This window comes from Chionomys nivalis, chromosome 10 (genome assembly GCF_950005125.1).
Source record: "Chionomys nivalis chromosome 10, mChiNiv1.1, whole genome shotgun sequence".
Lineage (NCBI taxonomy): Eukaryota > Metazoa > Chordata > Mammalia > Rodentia > Cricetidae > Chionomys > Chionomys nivalis.
This window is the reverse complement of record NC_080095.1, coordinates 26,091,330-26,110,114: the sequence shown is the minus strand read 5'-3', so window position 1 is coordinate 26,110,114 and position 18,785 is coordinate 26,091,330. Positions and strand designations below refer to the sequence as shown.

General features: G+C 46.9%; 1 protein-coding gene across 1 annotated transcript in view; it reads left to right on the top strand.

The window, feature by feature from the left end:
- Dglucy (D-glutamate cyclase) overlaps positions 1-15,587 on the top strand; it is a 77,656-nt gene extending 62,069 nt beyond the window's left edge. The window contains exons 12-13 of the mRNA XM_057783260.1: positions 7,955-8,106; positions 14,688-15,587. Of these exons, the coding sequence (XP_057639243.1) occupies positions 7,955-8,106; positions 14,688-14,837 (302 nt within the window). The 3' untranslated portion in view covers positions 14,838-15,587. The remainder of the gene's footprint in view (positions 1-7,954; positions 8,107-14,687) is intronic.
- Positions 15,588-18,785: the final 3,198 nt, after the last annotated feature.

The window sequence follows — 18,785 nt, the reverse complement described above, 5'->3', positions numbered from 1 at the left end:
GTGACCAGGTGACATGGTGATGAGAGGTGTGAGGGCAATAGGGCAGGTGACAGATAGGAGTGACAGGAAGGCCATTTGATCAGTGCCTATAACGTGGTGGACAAGAGAAGGGCTTCCCGCAGCTCCTTTTGCCAACTTCCGCCTCAGACTCCCTGTTCTTTCTGTTGCTGCCTTCGTCATGGAACCTCAGAGCCAGCCTTTCTTGTATGTCCAGGTGTTTCAAAACCTGGCTTTCTCTTAGTCTCCCCAGAAGTTTCTGGAAATAGTGATACCTGGAAAAGGCTCTCTCCCCTTCATGGTCAGAATCAGCCTGGAAAGGAGCAAACACCATCTAGGATGGAAAATCTGCTGGTGAGTTGCTGGAGGCTCACTGCATAAACCTGGAAGTCCTGCTCCAGGGAGCTGGGTGCACACCTTTAACCCAGCACTTGTGGGGGTGCAGGTAGTCCAGTCTCTGTGTTTGAAGCTGGTGTATACAGTGAGTTCCAGGGTTCCTAGCCAGCCAAGGTTACACAGAAATACCTTGTCTCAAAAACCCAAAACTCAAAACAAGCAAAAGCAATGCCAGGAGAATATGAAAGATCACCTTGATTTGGGGGGGGGGGGACTTACTTCTGGACACTCAGCTAGGTTCTCATAGTGAATATCGGGAAAATTTCTCCTGTTTGTGGTGAACCTAGGAAAAAGGGAATGGTTCAGAAATATTACCATCTTGCTCTATTCTAAATAAGATCTGGCCTCAAAAGAAACTTCAGCCTGCTGTGGTGTGAGGAAAGCCATACTTGCCTGAGAGAAGGGAAATACCCAGGTTCGGCCCACGGCCACCTTCCAGTGAGGGAGAGGAGACACCCAGCTCTGGTTCTATGGAGTGAAAGGAAAGATGCTGGGGACTGCGGACCACCAGACCCGGAATTTCCTGTAAACAACTTGTTTTTCTCTGCTCTGAGCAGCCTGCAGCTGCTCTGAGCACGAGACCCTGACGAGAGGAGTGGGTTCTGATGAGGCTGCAGCTGAAAGATCCCGAGAGCTGGGGCGTGGCCAGAGCCCTATATAAGCTGCCCCTGAGCACAATGAAGTGGCTATTTTTGGCATCCTTGTCTCAAGGATGTCCCCGTGACCCTGTCTGTCTGTCTGTCTGTCTGTGTATGCTTTTAAAATTTCAGCCTAGTTCCTATAGCGCATAGCAAGTAGAGTGCGGAACAAAACTGGTCTAGTTTTACAGAAAGAGATAAAGAAAGCTATGCAACACTAATCAACAGAAAGCAGACTTCAGAACAAAGAAAGTTACCAGGAACAAAAAAGCACATCCAGAATATAAAAGGGTCAATATACGAGGAAGATATCACAATCCTTTGTGTATATATATCTAACACTAGAGTGGATACACAACACACACACAAGGGGAAAAGATCTGCAGAAAAAAAAATAGACGAGCCAACTATTATAGCTGGATATTTTATCATTTCTGTATCAGATGGACAGATAATAGCAGGCATAAAATCTGTAAGGACACAACTGAACCCAATAATGCTCTCACTCAACGAGATATAACTGACGCCTGTATGAGTTTCTTTTCTATTGCTGTGATAAAACGCCAAGACCAAAACAGTGTAGAGAAGACACTGTTTATTTTGGCTCGTGGCACCAGAGGGTTAGGGTTCATATGACAGGGGAATGACAGCAAGCAGCACGGCAGTAAGAACAGAAAATCAAGAGCTCACGTCCTGAGCCACATGCACAAAGTAGAGAGAACAAACTCTAGCAGGCCAGGCTTCTTACCCTCAAAGCCCACCCCCAGTGATGTACTTCCTCCAACAAAGCCACACCTTCTGCCCCTCCCTCAAACTGCGCCACCAACTGAGGACCAAGCAGTCACATGCCGATGACTATGAGGGATGACTCGTTCAAGCCACCACAGAGTGCATAGATTAGAAAATAAGAAAGGACTGACTTCAGTGATCTTAGCTTTTCCACCTTCAGGAAGTAGAAAAAAGAACAAATTACAACTAATGTTGCAGAAGAAAATGAAGAGTAAAATTATCAGAAATTGAAAAATAAAAAAATCAATAGATAAAATCAACAAAACCAAAGGTAAGTCTTTGAAAAGATCAGTAAAACTGATAATCTAGCCAGGCTAAGACTAACAGGAGTAAAAGCGTGAATTACTATAAAAATGAAAGAAGAGATGTCTCTGTAGAGTCTATGAACATACAGAAAAGATAAGGAAGGACTATTAGAAATAACCGTATGCCCACAAATTTGATAATATAGATAAAATGGATCTACATACACAAACAAAAAGAAATTGAAATAGTCCTTAAGGAAATTGAGCCAATAAATTAATTCTCTTCAAAAACAGAAAGCACAAGGCCTGGATGGGTCTATTGGTGAATTCTAAAACATTTACAGAAGAAATTGTAAGTTTTCTACAGTGTCTTCCAGAAGATTGAGCCAAAAGGAAAACTTTCTAATTCACTATGTGAGTCTAATCATCCTAAAATCAATGCAAGGCCACTACATAAAGAAAGCTGTAGCTCAATATCTTTCATGAACATGAATATAAAAATAACAGGGCTGGTGAGATGGCTCAGAGAGTTGTAGCATTTACCACCAAGTCTGATGACCTCGTTTGATTCTAGAGACCCATATGTGCGCACACGCACACACACACAAGTGCACAAATATACACTTGCATACATGCATGCACTCATACATACATAAAGAACAAATAAATGTAATTTTTTAAAAAGCCAAAAAGCATTCATCAAAATGTTAACAACAGACCCCAACAACATATTAAAGAAACATATCATGTTAGGATTTATTTCAAATAAAAAGGAAGATCCAATAATCAAAAATCAATTCATATAACTTTCGATTTTGACAAACTAAAGAAGAAAAATTACATGCTAAGGCAAGAAATATAGAAAAATATTTTTAAGAGCCCAGCCAGGAATGGTATGGTAGGGCTGTTTTTTCTCGCCAGTTTTTCAGCATCCTTTTAGAAATCCTAGTTAGTGCAATAAGACAAAAAGAAGAAAAAACAAAAAGCATATGGATTGGGAAGAAAGAAATTAAGTACCTTTGCAGATGGCATGTTAATCCATATGGAAAATCTGAAAGAAAAAAACAAACAAAAAACTCCTGGAGAGCCTGGCAGTGGTGGCGCACGCCTTTAATCCCAGCACTCGGGAGGCAGAGGCAGGCGGATCTCTGTGAGTTCGAGGCCAGCCTGGTCTACAAGAGCTACTGCCAGGACAGGAACCAAAAAAGCTACGGAAAAACCCTGTCTCAACGCCCCCCCCCAAAAAAAAACCACTCCTGGAACTAATTAATAGATTACAACTGTCCTTCAGGAGACAGTGCCTCTTTCCAATAGGCAAACAGTTTGCAAGAGGATTTGAAATTAAAAACACATTGCTATTTACGTTAGCACTTCCCAAAATGCAGCACTTAAATATAAGGCTAGCAACATGTAATTACTATTGATATAAGGAAAAGTATAAAACCTTGTTGGAGGAGAGCAAGTAAGAACTAAATAAATGCAGAGCTATCCCACATCCATGGATTCGAAGACTCAACAGTGTCCGGATGCTAGTTCTCCCAGCGTGACCAAAAGTCAGCGCAAAATGAATGAGCACATTTCACAGGTGCTGTAGTGGTTGCCTTTCCCCCGCTGCTACAAAATCCCTGACAGAAGGAATTTAGGGGGGAAGTTGCTTTGGCTGGAGCTGGAGGGGCTATGGATCGTGGAGCAGAAGGCATGGCAGTGGGACTGAGAGGCCATGGGTCACACCGTATCGGCCGTCAGGATACAGTAGGAAGAGATTCATGCCAATGATTAGCACACTTTCTCCTTTTCTCTTTTCTTTCCTTCTTTCGCTTCATTCATTCACGTATGTAGTATAGATCCTCTGACCTCCACCTCCAAACCACAAAGGACACAAAGAACTTTAAGAGCGTATTATTAAATGAGTGAGCCAGTTTAAAAAGGCTGTGGGATCTGAACCCAGCTATATGATGTGCTGGAAAACGTAAAATTATGGAGACAGTGAAAAGATCAGTGGTTTCTTAGGGACTAGGAGATCAACGTTTACAGTGTGCTCATCTCATATGGGGGCCTCAGCGCAGGGGCTTAAATTAGCTGCCTTTCACGATCCCCGTCTCATCTCTCCCAGCCCCTACCATGTACCCTATGATCCAGGGACGATGGCAACCGCTGTTGCTTAAATATAGCATGGGTTTTACATTTCATTACTTGAAAAGATGATGTCATAGTAAGACCAAAGGCACTCTTAAGAAGGAGGTAGTGCAGGGTGATGGATGCAGGCAAAAATGTGCTGTGTCACCCACCGTAACACAGTCAGCAGTTTCAGCTTGCATGTCAGCTTCATCCTTGGCACATAACCATCCTATATCATTTTAAACCAGTGAACAAAGATCTTAAATTCGCCTTTTCCTTTATTACAGCTTCCAAAACATGTTTTTATTTTCTGCATTTGTGCAGAGACTGGGGATGAGCTCTGGAATTGTACCATGAGAATATGCTTAACTCTGCTCATCTATATTCTCACAAATGATATTTTGGATATCAGAGATCAATGGATCAATAGATCAATAGCTACTTAACACTATATAACTCCACCTTTAAAGATGATTACATTGGTGAACACAATTCTTAGATATCTTTTGTCTCCCCACCTAACGAAGGTCTTACTGTGTAGCCTTGACTGGTCTGAAACATGCTACATAGATATTTTAGATAGGCATAATAGACAGATGAAAGAGAGATGGGAATATTTTTAACACTATTACTATATTCTTAAAGATGGCTAAAGTGGTGAATTCAAGTGTGATATTTTTAGATGATAGACAGACAGACAGACAGAAAAGTAGATAGGAAGTTAGATAGGTAAGGGAGGTCAATAGATGACAGACAGATGGATGGATGGATGGATGGATGGATGGATGGATGGATGGATGGACGGACGGACTGACAGACAGACAGACAGATAGGTAATTTGCTTGTTTTCATCCATGGATCTAGGTTCAGATCACAGAAACAAGAATTTCTCTTCCCTCAAGTGAGAATCTACTCCCACTTTTAGTCAGCCACAAAGAAATTCTCCAATCAGTCCTTGTCTGATAGGTCATAAGACAAGACTCAATTCAGAGGAATCCTCCTCCCTACCCAGGAAGAAGGATGTTGCACAGAGAGGTCAAGAAGATCCCAAAGAAACCAGCCTTGCTGGGTTCCCACCCTCTCTGTTTACATAGACCTTTACCAAAGTCAAAAAGGACAGAGTTCAGAGTGCTCCCAAGTAGACAGACAGATGCTGTTTCTGGTGGGCTGAGTATCCAGGGTGAGCTCCAGGCCCCTGCTGGGTGCCTTGCCCATTTAGCTCTTCATCTGGATCTTTCATAGCATCCTCTGAAATAAAACAGTGTGTTTTCCCCTGTTACTGTTGAAGCAAATTAATTCCATCCAGCGAGAGCTTTCAGGAACCCTGGTGTGTGTGTGTGTGTGTGTATGTATTGTACAGTCAGAGGCCTTAAGGTAAGTCATGTGGGGCTAGTCACTGCTGTCAAATGGGGAAGAGACAGTCTAGGAGAGGAGACCCCAGGCCAGTCCGTGGGACCTGGCACAGTCACGGTCCGTAGCATCAGAACTGAATTAGATTGAACACACCTTGGGTGAGGTACCTGCTACAGCAAAACAGTCCTGGCAGAGAAAGGCACCTATGCCCTCGGCGGTCACATGACTCTCCATGGCTGATGTGAGAATGTGAAGGAGCCGTTTACTTTTCTCACATTCATGTCATGCAGATTTGTTGTTGTTGTTGTTTGTTTGTTTGTTTTTGAGACAGGGTTTCTTTATAGCTTTGAGGCTGACCTGGAACTAGCTCTTGTAGACCAGGCTGGTCTCGAACTCACAGAGATCCTCATGCCTCTGCCTCCCAAGTGCTAGGATTAAAGGTGTGCACCACCACTGCCCGGCTATATCATGCAGATTTTAACACAATTAAACACTTAAAAATAATTTTTAAAAGAAAAGGAATGTGGGCTCTGGAAGGAACAGCCTGTTACATCACAGTCCCCAGCTTATTTGCTGTGTGACATTTACCCCTCTGCGTCTAAGTGTCTGTGTTTCTACGTTGCTCACATAATGATATTGACACTATGTCTCATCAGGGCTTGTTTTAAGGACTCTCGGAGCTACGTCACACAATATGCAAAAGGACAGCAGACTGAAATATTCAACCAAAGCAGGATATTCTTTTCCCTTGAGAGTACCATTGATGACTCAAGTCACCACTATTTCGTGTAGCACTAAAGAGCCTCCAATGATAACTGTCAGCTATGACCACAGGCACTTGCCAATTTCAGATATGCATATGTAGCAAAAAGCTATCTTAGGATCGTTGACATATAATCTCATAGTTATCGTCTAGTCTTCGTTGGTCGGGATGGCTGTGTCCCTTCGTGCTCACTGGGGGTTGTTTGTTTACCTCGCTTCTCCCACCCCATAGCTCCACTACCTCCAGCTAAATTCTACCATAGTATCCACATGGCATGATTCTTTTCTGTGAATATTTGGGGAACCAATCAGAATACCTGGTTTCTCTTCCATGTTCCCATAATCCTTTGGAAGTATCTCATTGATTGATTATCTTCCCCTAAGGCTGACTATGTGCACAATTGTAACATGAGCGGGCTGGCTTGTTTGTTAGGGTTTTCTGTCCTACCTGGTACCCCATAGCCAGCAAGCCCCAAAGAAAATCACACAGAGATCTCTAAAGTTATAAAGCTGATTAGCCCATTAGGTCAGGCTACTTATTAGCTCTTGTAGCTTATATTAACCCATTATTCTGATCTATTTTAGCCATGTGGCTCAGTACCTTTTTCAGTGGGGCAGATCACATCCTGCTGCTTCAGTGGTCTGGGCAGGAGTCAGAGGAATCAGCTTCCTCCTTCCCAGAATTCTCCTGTTCTCATTGCATCATTTCTACTTCCTGTTTGGTTTTTTTTTTTTTGCCTATACTTTTTGCCTGGCCAATCAGCATTTATTTATAACATGATTGACAGAATACAGACAATTCTCCCACACCACACAATTCTCTCTTCAATTTGATGATCCTCTTCCTTTAAAAGAAATAATCATTTAGTGTGCTGTGTGTGCATACGCGCACATGTGTGTGTGCGCGTAAAAGTCAGAGGACAACTTGCAGGAGTCACTTCTCTCCTTCCTCCGCGTAGGTAGTCCTGGGACTGGGGTCAGGTCACCAAGCTCGGCAGCTAGTTTTCATCCCCTGAGCTGCCTTACCACCCCCTCTTTCTTAACGATAGCACAGCATTTAGAGTTAAACAGACCTCCATCAGTCTTTGACAGGATGGAGAACTCAAGAAGGTGTCAGAGCAGGGTGGACGAAATCATCTCTAGCCTGGGGAATGAGCCCTGGGGCCTGGCTGACAGACTAGGAAAGGAAGTCTGAGGATGACTTAGGCATGGTCTTCAAGACATAAAGGAGTGACCAAACCTCGCGTGATGGACTGTCCACTAATCCCCCAGGGGACAGGCTTCTGTGTACCTTAAGGGGTTGAGATCAGTCCTTGGGACAGTTCTTTACTGTGGGGAATTCTGAGATGGCTTTTTAGGTACAGTGCCTCTAACAGTCATTAGCAGGTTATAACTTCAAGCAATAGCCCCCAAACTCCAGCTTGAACCAAACTTACCTATGGGGCTCACTAAAACTCACCTGCTCCCCAACAGTGTCACATAAATCATATTCAGGAGGTTTGAACTGGGGCCCAAGAATGTGTAGCAAGTCCCCAGGTGACCCCAGTGTCTCCTGTCCTTGCCAGTGACTTGAGATGGCTTCTGTTGCTTGGAGGCAGCCAGTGGACCACAGGATCTCTACAGTTCTATGATGGTTTCTTTTCTTTTGCATTCCAGGTGTTTCTAACTGGGGAGGCTATGCCCTGGCCTGTGCACTATACATTCTGAACTCATGTGACATCCATGAGCGTTACCTGAGGAGGGCGATTGGGTCTTCCAGGGTAGCTGGGGAGCAGAGCTGGACCCAGGCCCTGCCATCTGTCCCTAAGGTAATAAATACATTGTAGCAGGCCACTGGATCAGAGGCAGCTTTCTTGTTTGATGTAAATTAAGGAATTAAGTAGGCCTACGTGTTCCAAACCATATGACCACCTCAACCACCCTGCTACCCATGAAGTCAAAGGCAAAGCTATGTTTGAGGGGCTGCCTCCCTGCTGGATCAGACAAAATAACACAACCCTTTGATCTCCTTCTGGTCCTGGGTCCTACGTAAGACCTGTTTGGAGCACTCCTTCCTTCCTAGTTTGACTTTTGTCAAGTTTCTTTCCCCTTCAGAGATGAGGTTTTGTCTGCAAAGTGGGTCCATTCAGTACTGAATGAAAGCCATCATCTGGGTTGTGGCCAGGAGTGGGGGTGGGGTCCTTTCTGTTCTCTTCACAGAACTGACAGCTCAGTGAGGCCACTGAAGCATCTTGGGTAGCACACATGCTGAGGTAGGGAAGTGGATCAGGTGGGAAAAGAGTCCTGTGGGTGGATGTAGACAGGAAGAAATCCACTGGATGGAGGCGGGGCAATTCCAGGGGGGGAAGGGCATGACCCTGGTTCAGTTGGACCCTGGCTGTGTAAGATTGCTCCTGGAGGGAGGACTGTAGGCTCAGGTGTGATGGATGTCAGAGGAGGGCTTCTGAGCCTGGGATCCACAGGGAGAAACCCAAAACAGCTTTCAAAATCAACTCTGTACATAGTTTCTCTGAGCAATAAGCTCCGGGCCTACCATAGGCTTGTCTAAGGGTCTCAGGGTAAGCAAACCAAACCCCGCATGCAGTGCAACAGATTCCGCATGCTGATCTAGACACATCTTGTGGGCCAGGATGAAGGAAGGTCAGCAACCCTTAAATGTCTTAAGGAAACTTGGGTATGTCATGGGCAACCTGGGAAGCGGCCAGCCCTGAACTCCATGCTGAGCCTGACTAGTAACGAGGCAGCCGGATGGGCCATCCCTCCCTCGGCCCTCAGTCCCTATAACTATCTTGGAGCCATCCTGCTCACCAGCACTGATTCTAAACCCAGATCTCTCCACTGTGGGTGGTTTCTGAGGGGTGGGACCAGGTTTCCAGGGTATAGATGAAGTATCGGCTTCTTGCTGGGTAGCCCCATGAGGAATCTGAAACACAGGAAGTTGGTCCGGGGCCCTGGCGAGTGTCTTACTTTTCGGTTGCTGTGCATAAACACCACGATCAGGGCAACTTACAGAGGAAAGCATTTGCTTTGATTTAAAGTTCCAGGGGAATAAGAGTCCATCACTGGTGGTGGCGGGGGGGGGGGGGGGGCTACATGCTACATCATGCTACAGGAATGGGGCTACAGCAGGAAGCTGAGAGCTCACATCCTCCACCACAAGCAGGAAGCAGAGAGAGCTACCTGGAAGTGGCCTATTACACTCACAGTGCTAAGCCTGTCTTCCTGGTTCCTCATGGCGGTGGCCTGAGGCAGGCCAGAGGAGTGGGATTCCAGACCAGTTCTCTGAGGTGTTTACACCTTGAGACCTGTTGGTCACTGGCTTGGTTTCTAGGGCCGTGTGTCTGTTTAACTGTAATGTCTCCCAGCTGGTGCCCCTGAACCCCAGTTCCCGACAAACCTCCATGTCTAGAGGTTCTTTTCCTGTAGTCCCTTTTCTTTTTCTCACGTTGTCTTGCGTATTTTCTGTTCCCTGGTTCTCTGTCTCTTCCTCCCGCTGTTGAATTCAGTATCTCCCTGGGTTGGTATTATTACTTCTGCAGAATAGGGAGCTGGTGAGCTCTGGTAGGTAGTATCAAGACCACCCAATAAGAGGCAGAGCTGAAGTAGGAACTGGGGTCTCTCTGATCCTGACTCTGGGCTTTCCACGGGTAGCCCAGAAGTTTCTCAGCTCCTTAGGATGCTGAGGCATGGGGGGAGATATGGGTGTGAGATTCAAGTGGCATTTTCATGGGGGCAATGGTCTTGTCTTCCTGGGAAACCCAGAGGGCCTTCTGTTCTTTCTTGATGCTTCCTGCATCTGGACTGGAAAACATGGGGGGCAGCCTCCCACATGCTTTCTGAGTCACACAAACACAAAGTGTGAACCCCACCCAGCCAACCCCCACAGCTTCACACTCACCCTCTGGGGATGGAAAATTCTCCTCTTGGCACGGATGCCCAGTTTTTCAGAAGTTATTAACAATGCCTCGTTTTCAAGGAGGAAATGGAACGGCGTGTTTTTAAGGCAAAAGCAGAAGTGCATTTGCTGAGCCGCTCCTGGGGGCCAGGCTCAGGCTCCTTCTGGGAAACGAGGACTCAGGCCCCTGGGGAAGAAACTTGGGGAATACAGCAGAGTAACATGGGCGCCCAGATGGATCTCTCTCTCTCTCTCTCTCTCTCTCTCTCTCTCTCTCTCTCTCTCTGTTTGGTCTGAAATCCTGACTCAAGCAACCCTTGTCTCGACTGCCTGAGTACTTAGAACTCTAGGTATGCCCGACTTTGCAACTCATTTTTATTTAATTTTTTTTAACCCAACTTGTTTAAAAATGACATCTTTTCCCATACATATCAGCCCACCATGCTCTAGAATTATTAGCAGGTCACCACCTGCCTCTAAGCCCACTGGGACCTCTATCTCCATCCACCTTGACTCCATCAGCGCAGTGATCCCATCCGCGCGCCTGCCCCCGATGCCACTATAGTCCTCCGACCCCCCTCCCCCGCTTCACTGTCGCCTCAGCCTGGACAGCTCTGCAGCTTCCAGCTCCGCTCCCGCCGCCGCCGCCGGGAGGAGCTGCCCCCTCCACTTAGCCTCTTAGATCTTGTGGTCCTTCCCGGAAATCTGCTGGGAGTGGCAACTGGCTCAGCTCTTAGGGACCAGGCAATCGGTCCCTGTGGCTCTTAGCGGCTGGGTGCCAGCCAGTTCCTAACCTGTTGGCTCGTCACACTCACCCTGAGGACACCGCAGCCCGCAGCCCTCTCCGTGTCCCAGGAGGACGAGAACCGTGAAGGCAGGCAGTGTGCTGGGAGGAAAAGGCCCCATGGCGCCACATGCGTTGCCCCCTAAAGAGAGGATATGAGTAATGAGTGAGAAAAGTGGGAGAATGGAGCCCAAACAAAGGGTGGGAAATGCCTGTGGGGGCTTAGTAGCCCCAGCCAGGGCTCTTGAGAAAGTGCTTGTGTGGAAATGTGCTTGGACCTCCCTCTCACAGGGGGAGCATCTGCCTTCACCCACGGGTAGAACAGAAAGGCCACTGCAGGAACAAGGAGATAGTTTCCAGAAAACACTTGCCAACACTTCCCCCAGTATGTGTGTGTGTATTTGTGTGTGTGTGTGTGTGTGTGTGCGCGCGCGCGCACGCGTATATACATATTCATGTGTGTACATGTCTGTGGTATACTTGCATGTGTACTCACATATATGCAGAGGCAGGAGGCTACCATCAAATGTCCTCCTCAATCATTCTACCCCTTATTTTCTGAGGCAGGGTTTCTTGCTAAATCTGGAGCTCACCAATTAAGCCAGAATGGGTGGGCAGCAAGTCCCAGGGATTTCCTGTCTCTGCCTTCCGGCTCTTCCGTGAGTGCTGAGGTCGGGAGTCTCATGTTTATATGGCAAGCACTCTACCGCCTGGGCCGTCTCCCCAGCTCCCTGTCACAAGTATTTGAAGTTTGGGGTGCATGTCCGCAAGGCTGTTGGCGCGGCTCACTAATCTGAATTTCCTGGAATGTCAATCAGTTGCCCTGTGTCTCAGTCAGTGCAGGTTGCTAGAACACAACGCCATAGATTGGGAGACCTCACCAGCTGGCTCTTAGTTTCACGGTTCTAGAAGCAGGGAAGTCCAACACTAAGATGCCAGTTTTTAAAAATACTGCAAGATCCCCTCGCGCGCGCGCTCACAGGGGACAGTGAGAGATCTAAGATGACTGGAGGGGGGGGGTCGCCGGGAGTGGGCGTGGCTTGTCTCTTAAAGAGACGAAAACCTAACTCCAGTAGAGTCGGTGCCTTGGTGGAGATGCTCTTCCTGTCTTACAGATGGCTGTCCTCTCACTGTATCCTCATGTGGTAGAGACAGGAAGCAGGTGGTCCCTCGTCTTTTTATAAGGGTGCTAGTCTTATCATGGGAGCTCCACCCTCATGACCTTATTACCCCCCAAAGACTCCATCTTCAAATACCATGGTATTGGGAGCCTTGAATTCGAAGCGTTACAAAGCTTCAGTCTATAGTAATAATTTCCCAGAAAGCATTCCCTGGGTTCCCCCTAGTAAACCAAGTTCAATGTTCTCTGTGCTGTGACTCTCTATAGAGTCCTTGCTCACTCATCTAGCTTGGGACCACCTTGGGGGCTTGAGCCTGTCAATTTACCCGTGAATCCCTGGGTCAGAGACTGTCACAGCAGGCGCTTAAGAAAACTGATGGAGAAGGGATGGCCACCGCCTCACCAGGAAGGTGGCAGCCTTTGATGTCTACATTTCTGCTCTAGATCTCTTTGGTTCATTCTTGTTGGTGGAGGAAGGAAGGAGAAGGTGTTTGATTTGGCCCCTCCTGCCTGTTGCCTTCACCAGGGACAGCCACGTTCGTGACTTAGACAGTTAGTTCTTTGGGGCCTTATTTTGGGAGGGAAAGGAAAAGAGGTGGACCAACCCCTACCCCTTAACCAGCAACTGAGTTAAGGAGAGCAAGCTCTGGGCTTTCTCCACTGTAGTTGGCAACCAGATCATCCCTACTGTGTGCTGAGTGCCACATTGGATGCTTTACCTCCAATATCTCATTTGATACTCACAAGAGCTTCTGAGAGCATGCTGCCACCAATATCAACAACGCCCCCATCTTACAGAAGAGATTTCCAAGACACAGAGCGGTTAAGACACTGCCACATCAGATCTCTGTGACCTCAAAGTCCTCTTGGGGACCTGCTGCATTTTCTCCGTGGCTCTTCTCCCTCTAACTGCTCCCATATCCATGGTGGAAAATGGGGGTAGCAGCAGCAGAATTTAGTGTTGTGCTTGTTAGATTTTTTTTTCCTGAGGGTGGTCAACATGACACAAGCTAGGGTCATCTTGGAAGGGGAAACCTCAACTAAGAAAATGTTTCCGTAAGACTGGCCTGCAGGAAAGCCTGTGGGACATTTTCTTCATTGATGATTGATGTGTGAGGGCCTGGCCAATGTGGTGGTTCCATCTCCGGGCAGATGGTCCTGAGTTGTATAAGAACACAGGCTGAGCAAGCCATAGAGAACAAACCACTAAGCAGCACTCCTCCAAGGCCTCTGCCTCAGTTCCGGCCTCCAGGTTCCTGCCTTGAGTTCCTGTCCTGAGACTCCCCTGAGCGATGGAACATGACCTGAGAGCTGTAAGCAGAAACAAACCCTTTACTCCACTGCATTGCTCTTACTCATGGTGTTAATCACAGCAATAGAAAGCAGACCAGGACACACACTGTAGTAAGAGCGCGGGCCGCATTCCTGCCGCCCCGGCTCCCGGCTGCCTGGCTAGCTTATGCCCCTAAATAATTACACTGAAACTGTAATTCTTTTAAACACTGCTTGGCCCATTAGTTCTAGCCTCTTATTGGCTAATTCTCACATCTTGATTAACCCATATTTAGTAATCTGTGTAACACCACGAAGTGGCTTACCAGGAAAGATCTTAACCAGCATCCATCTCAGAGAGGAGAGCTATGGTGACCGCCTAACTCAGCTTTCTTTCTCCCAGAATTCTGTTCTGTCTACTCCACCCACCTAAGGGCTGGCCTATCAAAGGCCAAGCAGTTTCTTTATTAATTAACCAATGAAAGCAACAGATAAATGACACTCCCACATCAACACACATACACACACACCCTTCAGGAGGATAACAGTGGTGTGTCAGGAGGGCCTTCTGCCGCAAACAGACCCATGGAGCTCACCCACGGCATGTCTAGGGACTGGGTTGGTGGGAGGATTGCACCTCAGGTATGTGTTAGGACCATGCAGACCTCAGCCAGGGCGTGAAATGCAGTCATGTGACTGTAAGAGCCCAAAGAAACAGCTGACCCGTTTAAATCCTTTGCTCTTGTTTGAGATAGGGTCTCACTCTGTAGCCCAGGCTGGCCTGGAGCTCAGTGCTTAATCCAGGCTGGCCTTAAATGCACTGTAATCCTCCTGCCTCAGCCTTGCAAGTATTAGGACGACAGGTGTGAGCCATCACATCAAGCTTTCAATTTGGATTTTCATAAGGAGCTTTCCAGTATGTTAATATTTTTACCCCAAATTTTACTTTTTAAAAAGAGGCACATTCCCGGGTGTGGTGTCTCATGCCTTTAACGCCAGCTCTTGGAAGGCAGAGGCAGGTGGCTCTCTATGAGTTTGAGGCCAGCCTGGTCTATGTAGTGAGTTCCAGGACAGCCAGGGTTACAGAGACCCTGTTTTAAAAAAAAAAGAGGAGGAAGAAGAAAAAAGAAAGAAAAAGGAGAGAGAAAGAGACAGAGGCAGGGAGAGAGACCAAGAGAAATACAGAGAGACAGAGACAGAGAGAGATGGAGAGATCTCAATCCAAAGCTCTTTCTCTACTTAGAGATTCATGCAATCCTTTCTTCCTTCCCCCACCTGATTTTTATTTCTTCTTCATCTCCTTTTTTTTCCCTCCCAGGAAGAAAAAATGTTGGGCATCCTGGTGCAGAACCAAGTCCGGAGTGGAATCTCAGGCATTGTGGGGATGGAAGTAGATGGGCTGCCTTTCTTCGGTGTTCATGATGAGATGATCCAGAAGCTGGTGGATGCCACCACAGAGCACAAGTGACCAGCATGCTGTCTGTGTGCCAGCTTCCTACCCAGTGGTCAGCCTGTGTCTAGGCAGGACTACCAGAGCCATTGCTCTAACCATTTCTCATCCTGGCTTCTTTAAGCCACCCTTGTGTCTGCTCTGAGAATCTTTCTGCCTGCTACTTAAGAAATAACTCGTCAACAGTTAACTGCAGGGCAGAACATAAGAACAGGCATTGCCGTGACCTGGGCTAATTAAGAGAGGCTGGAATGCCCACACCCACACATGGAGTGTTGGGTTAAAACACTGGGACTTTTACTCATCATGACTAACAAAATGCGTATACCTTTGAAATGTGCTTTTTTCTAACAGCATTACATTTACTATTTGAAGGGGATCTCCCCACAAGGTCCCTCCGGGCATCGCACCCATTGTCCCTCAGTTCTAATCACTCCTTCTTACACAACCCTAGCCAGATTCTATGCCTTCTTTGTGTGGGAAGAAATCCATATTTGCCAGTAGAGCTCAAAGACGAGCCAGACCTGCTCAGGGCTCAGGCAGACCTCAGAGCTCATCCTGATCTTTCACAACCTCCAACCTGACACTTCTCAGCAAAAGCAGAAACTGAGCCACTGACCATACCCCGTTATACGCTTCATCCTGACATCAAGATGACAACTTGTGTGGGATCTGAGCCTACTAAGTGTTGTTTCGTTTCTTTAAACATGTGAGGTACGGTTCTTTAGGGGAACATTCATTGTGAAGAAGGAACACACAGTATAGACGTTACACTCCAATAAAGTGTAAATGTAAAGAGAGAAGTAACTCTAGTGTGAACTTTAGTGTCTGCTCTCCATCTGCTATTCTGGCCAGGGTTCTCGCCTGCAGGGTTCATGTCTTTAGGGTCCAAACCTGTGCTTGTGGGAGACACTCAAAATGAGGGCCAGTTCTCCACCTGAGTCCTCACAGCCCAGCAAACACACCTTGGCTCTGCAGCCTTGCTGCCCAGGTCTCTTTGAGTTATCATTTTTGTTCACGACAAATTCGACACCACGAGGGACTGTGATCAAGAGGACACCTGACAATTAAAAACAAAGGTAGACAGACAGCTACAAGAGAAACGACCATCACTACGGAAAGGCTGCCAACAACCTTAGGATTCGTGTTTTGGGGAAGATGTTCGTGGATTTGACTTTTACGATAGTAATACCAGAATTCTACTCCAGCACTGAGCAAGCTGAAGAACAGACTCGTTATTAGTTATGCTTGCTGTGGGAAGAATTGTATGGAGAGGTGATTGAGCTAATTGAGAAAAAGGCTAAGACCCAATTAAGTTCAGAGAAGGTAGAGAGGGCTCGTAGACTTGGAGTGGGGAACCCAAATGCCATTCCCTGCAGGCAGATGCACTTTCATCTGAGGTGAGGTTCAAAGGAGGGCAGGGGAGACCCCTTCACAATGTCTAACTCAAGGACTTTTGGTGCTCGGCTTCCCAGGACCTGGCTTTAAAGTTTTTCCATCCCACACTGTAAATTCCCACTCAGACCTTGTTCTAATCATGTCTGCTCTTAGGAGGAAGGTCTGTGTTCATGTCTGAGATGGCTACCACCTGAAAGTAAGTGAAGGAGAACAAGAGATGACCTTCAGGGAACTGTGGTGTCACCCAGGGTGGGATATAGACCTGGCTCCAGCCGTTGCTAGGCAAATAGAATCTGTGGGCTTTCCAGGATGCTGAGGAGAGGGATCCTGGGAAACAGGACACACTCACAAGCAAGCTGGTGGGCCTGGGTCGCTGAGGTAGCATGCTCTATCCAAGTGGGCCAGCTCTTTAGTCCCTGATGTCCTCTGCACAGCTGACATCCTGTTGCTTAGTTAGGAAAGGCATTCCCCTGAGTTCATTTCTTGCCTCCCCTGGCATGCCAACCCCAAGTTGGCCCAGCCCCTTGCATCTACTACTTCCTGCCTGTTACACATGGCTTCCACTGGCCTCTCCATGCAGTTCATTGCTCTCTAGACAGAATGGAGAATGTGTGGCTTCTTACCAAATTGTGTATTCTCTACATCAGAGATGTGATGCGCTTGCCAGAAGTACAGAAACAGAGGAATGTGGTCCTTAGGGCAAGGTAGATGACATCATGTAGCTTCTGATGCAGACAGCACATTTGAAGTAGATTTTGTTCAGATGAGATTGGCTCACTCTCAACTCTCCTCTGCTTGTCACTTATAAAAACTACATTTCCCAGCCTCCCATGCAGCTGGGACTCGTGTGATGAGGATCAGGCTAATTGAGTATGAGTAATAGGGCTATCAAACACTTCCATACTTGGCCATAATTGCATGTGAGGTTCTCTCTACATTTCATCTCTTACTTGTGTAGAAGGGCAGGGGAAATCCCACAATTATGGAACTGCTTCTGGAAAATTCTGGGTTGTCCCACAGACTCAAATGGGAACTTGAGGATGATATTATTGGAGCTTAAAAAGAAAACTCTGTGGTAGGAAAACTGTAAATCTCAGCAGGTACCTGGGGGATTGGGGATGGAAAAGATGAGGGGAGAGGAAGTCATTTAAGTTAAGCTGGCATGGAGGTCTTCCACATGGTGGCAGGCAGACACTAGATGGTAGCAGGGCAAGTGGGGGTTTAGAGACAGAGTAAGGAAGCCTGCAGGAACAGCAAAAGAACGTGTAGGCTCTACTCAGCACCTGAAAGAGAGAAAGGAAAGAGGAAAAAGGAGCGCTGTATCTTTCTGAGTCAGGACTCAGGGTGCGCAGAGCCAGCTGGACCTCAGGGTTGCTCCCTGGGACTAAGAGACAAGAATTCTAGGAAGGAAAAAATACAGTATCTCATTAAAGGGATAATTGCTCCTCTTACCCCTTTAGCATGGGTTAAGATGGGCACATCTTCCTAGGAGTGGTCCCAACTTTCTGAACTGCCCAGATGGGTTAACTCGTCAGGGAAAAGCCAGTGACACCTCTCTACCAATCTTTACAGTAACAGAATTCATTCATGGACATGGACGGATTTGAATCTGTCATCACTTGGGAAAAGGCTTGCCAGAAAGCAACTGTCTACTAAATTTTAAGAATACTCTGTGTGTGTGTGTGTGTTGTGTGTGTACATGTGTAGGCGTGTGCACATGCACATGAATGTGGAGACCAGAGGTTGGCCTTGGATGCCTTCCCCAATGGTTTCCCACTTCCTTTCTGAGCTAAGGTCTTTCCCTGAGAAGACTGGAGCTCACTGATCATCTTAGTTAGGGTTCTATTGCTGTGAAGAGACACCGTAACCATAGCAACTCTTAGAAAGGGAAACATTTAATTGGATGGCTACAGTTCAGAGATTCTGTCCATTATCGTCATGGTGGAACATGGCGGCATATAGGCAGACTTGGTGCTGGAGAGGTAGCTGAGAGTTCTACATTTTGTGCAGGCAACAGAAAGTGGTCTGAGACACTGAGTGTGGCTTGAGCATATATGAGACCTCAAAGCCTGCCTCCACAGTGACACACTTCCTCCAACAAGCTACCCCTCCTAATAATGCCACTCCCTTGGGAGGGGGCATTTTCTTTCAAACTACTGCACTGATCTGGCTAGACTGTCTGGCCAGCAAACCCCTAGCACCTGTCTCTACCACTCCAGACTTGGCATCAGAGCCTGGCTAAGTTTTGTTGTTTTGTTTTTTGTTTTTTGAGAGTTTTTTTGTTTTGTCTTGTTTCATTTTGTTGAGACAGGATCTCACTGTGTAGCTGCCCTGGCTGCCCTGGAATTCACTTTGTAGACCAGGCTGGCTTTGAACATACAGAGATCAGCCTTCCTCTGCCTCCCAAGTTCTGGGAAAAGGCATGTGCCACCATACCTGGCTATTTTTTTTAAACGTGGATCTTAGAGACTGAACTCAATCTTCATGCTTGCACAGGAGACATTCTCCTGAGGAAGCCGTCTCTTCAGGTCCTTCTCCCTGGACATCTTATGAACATAAAATAAACTT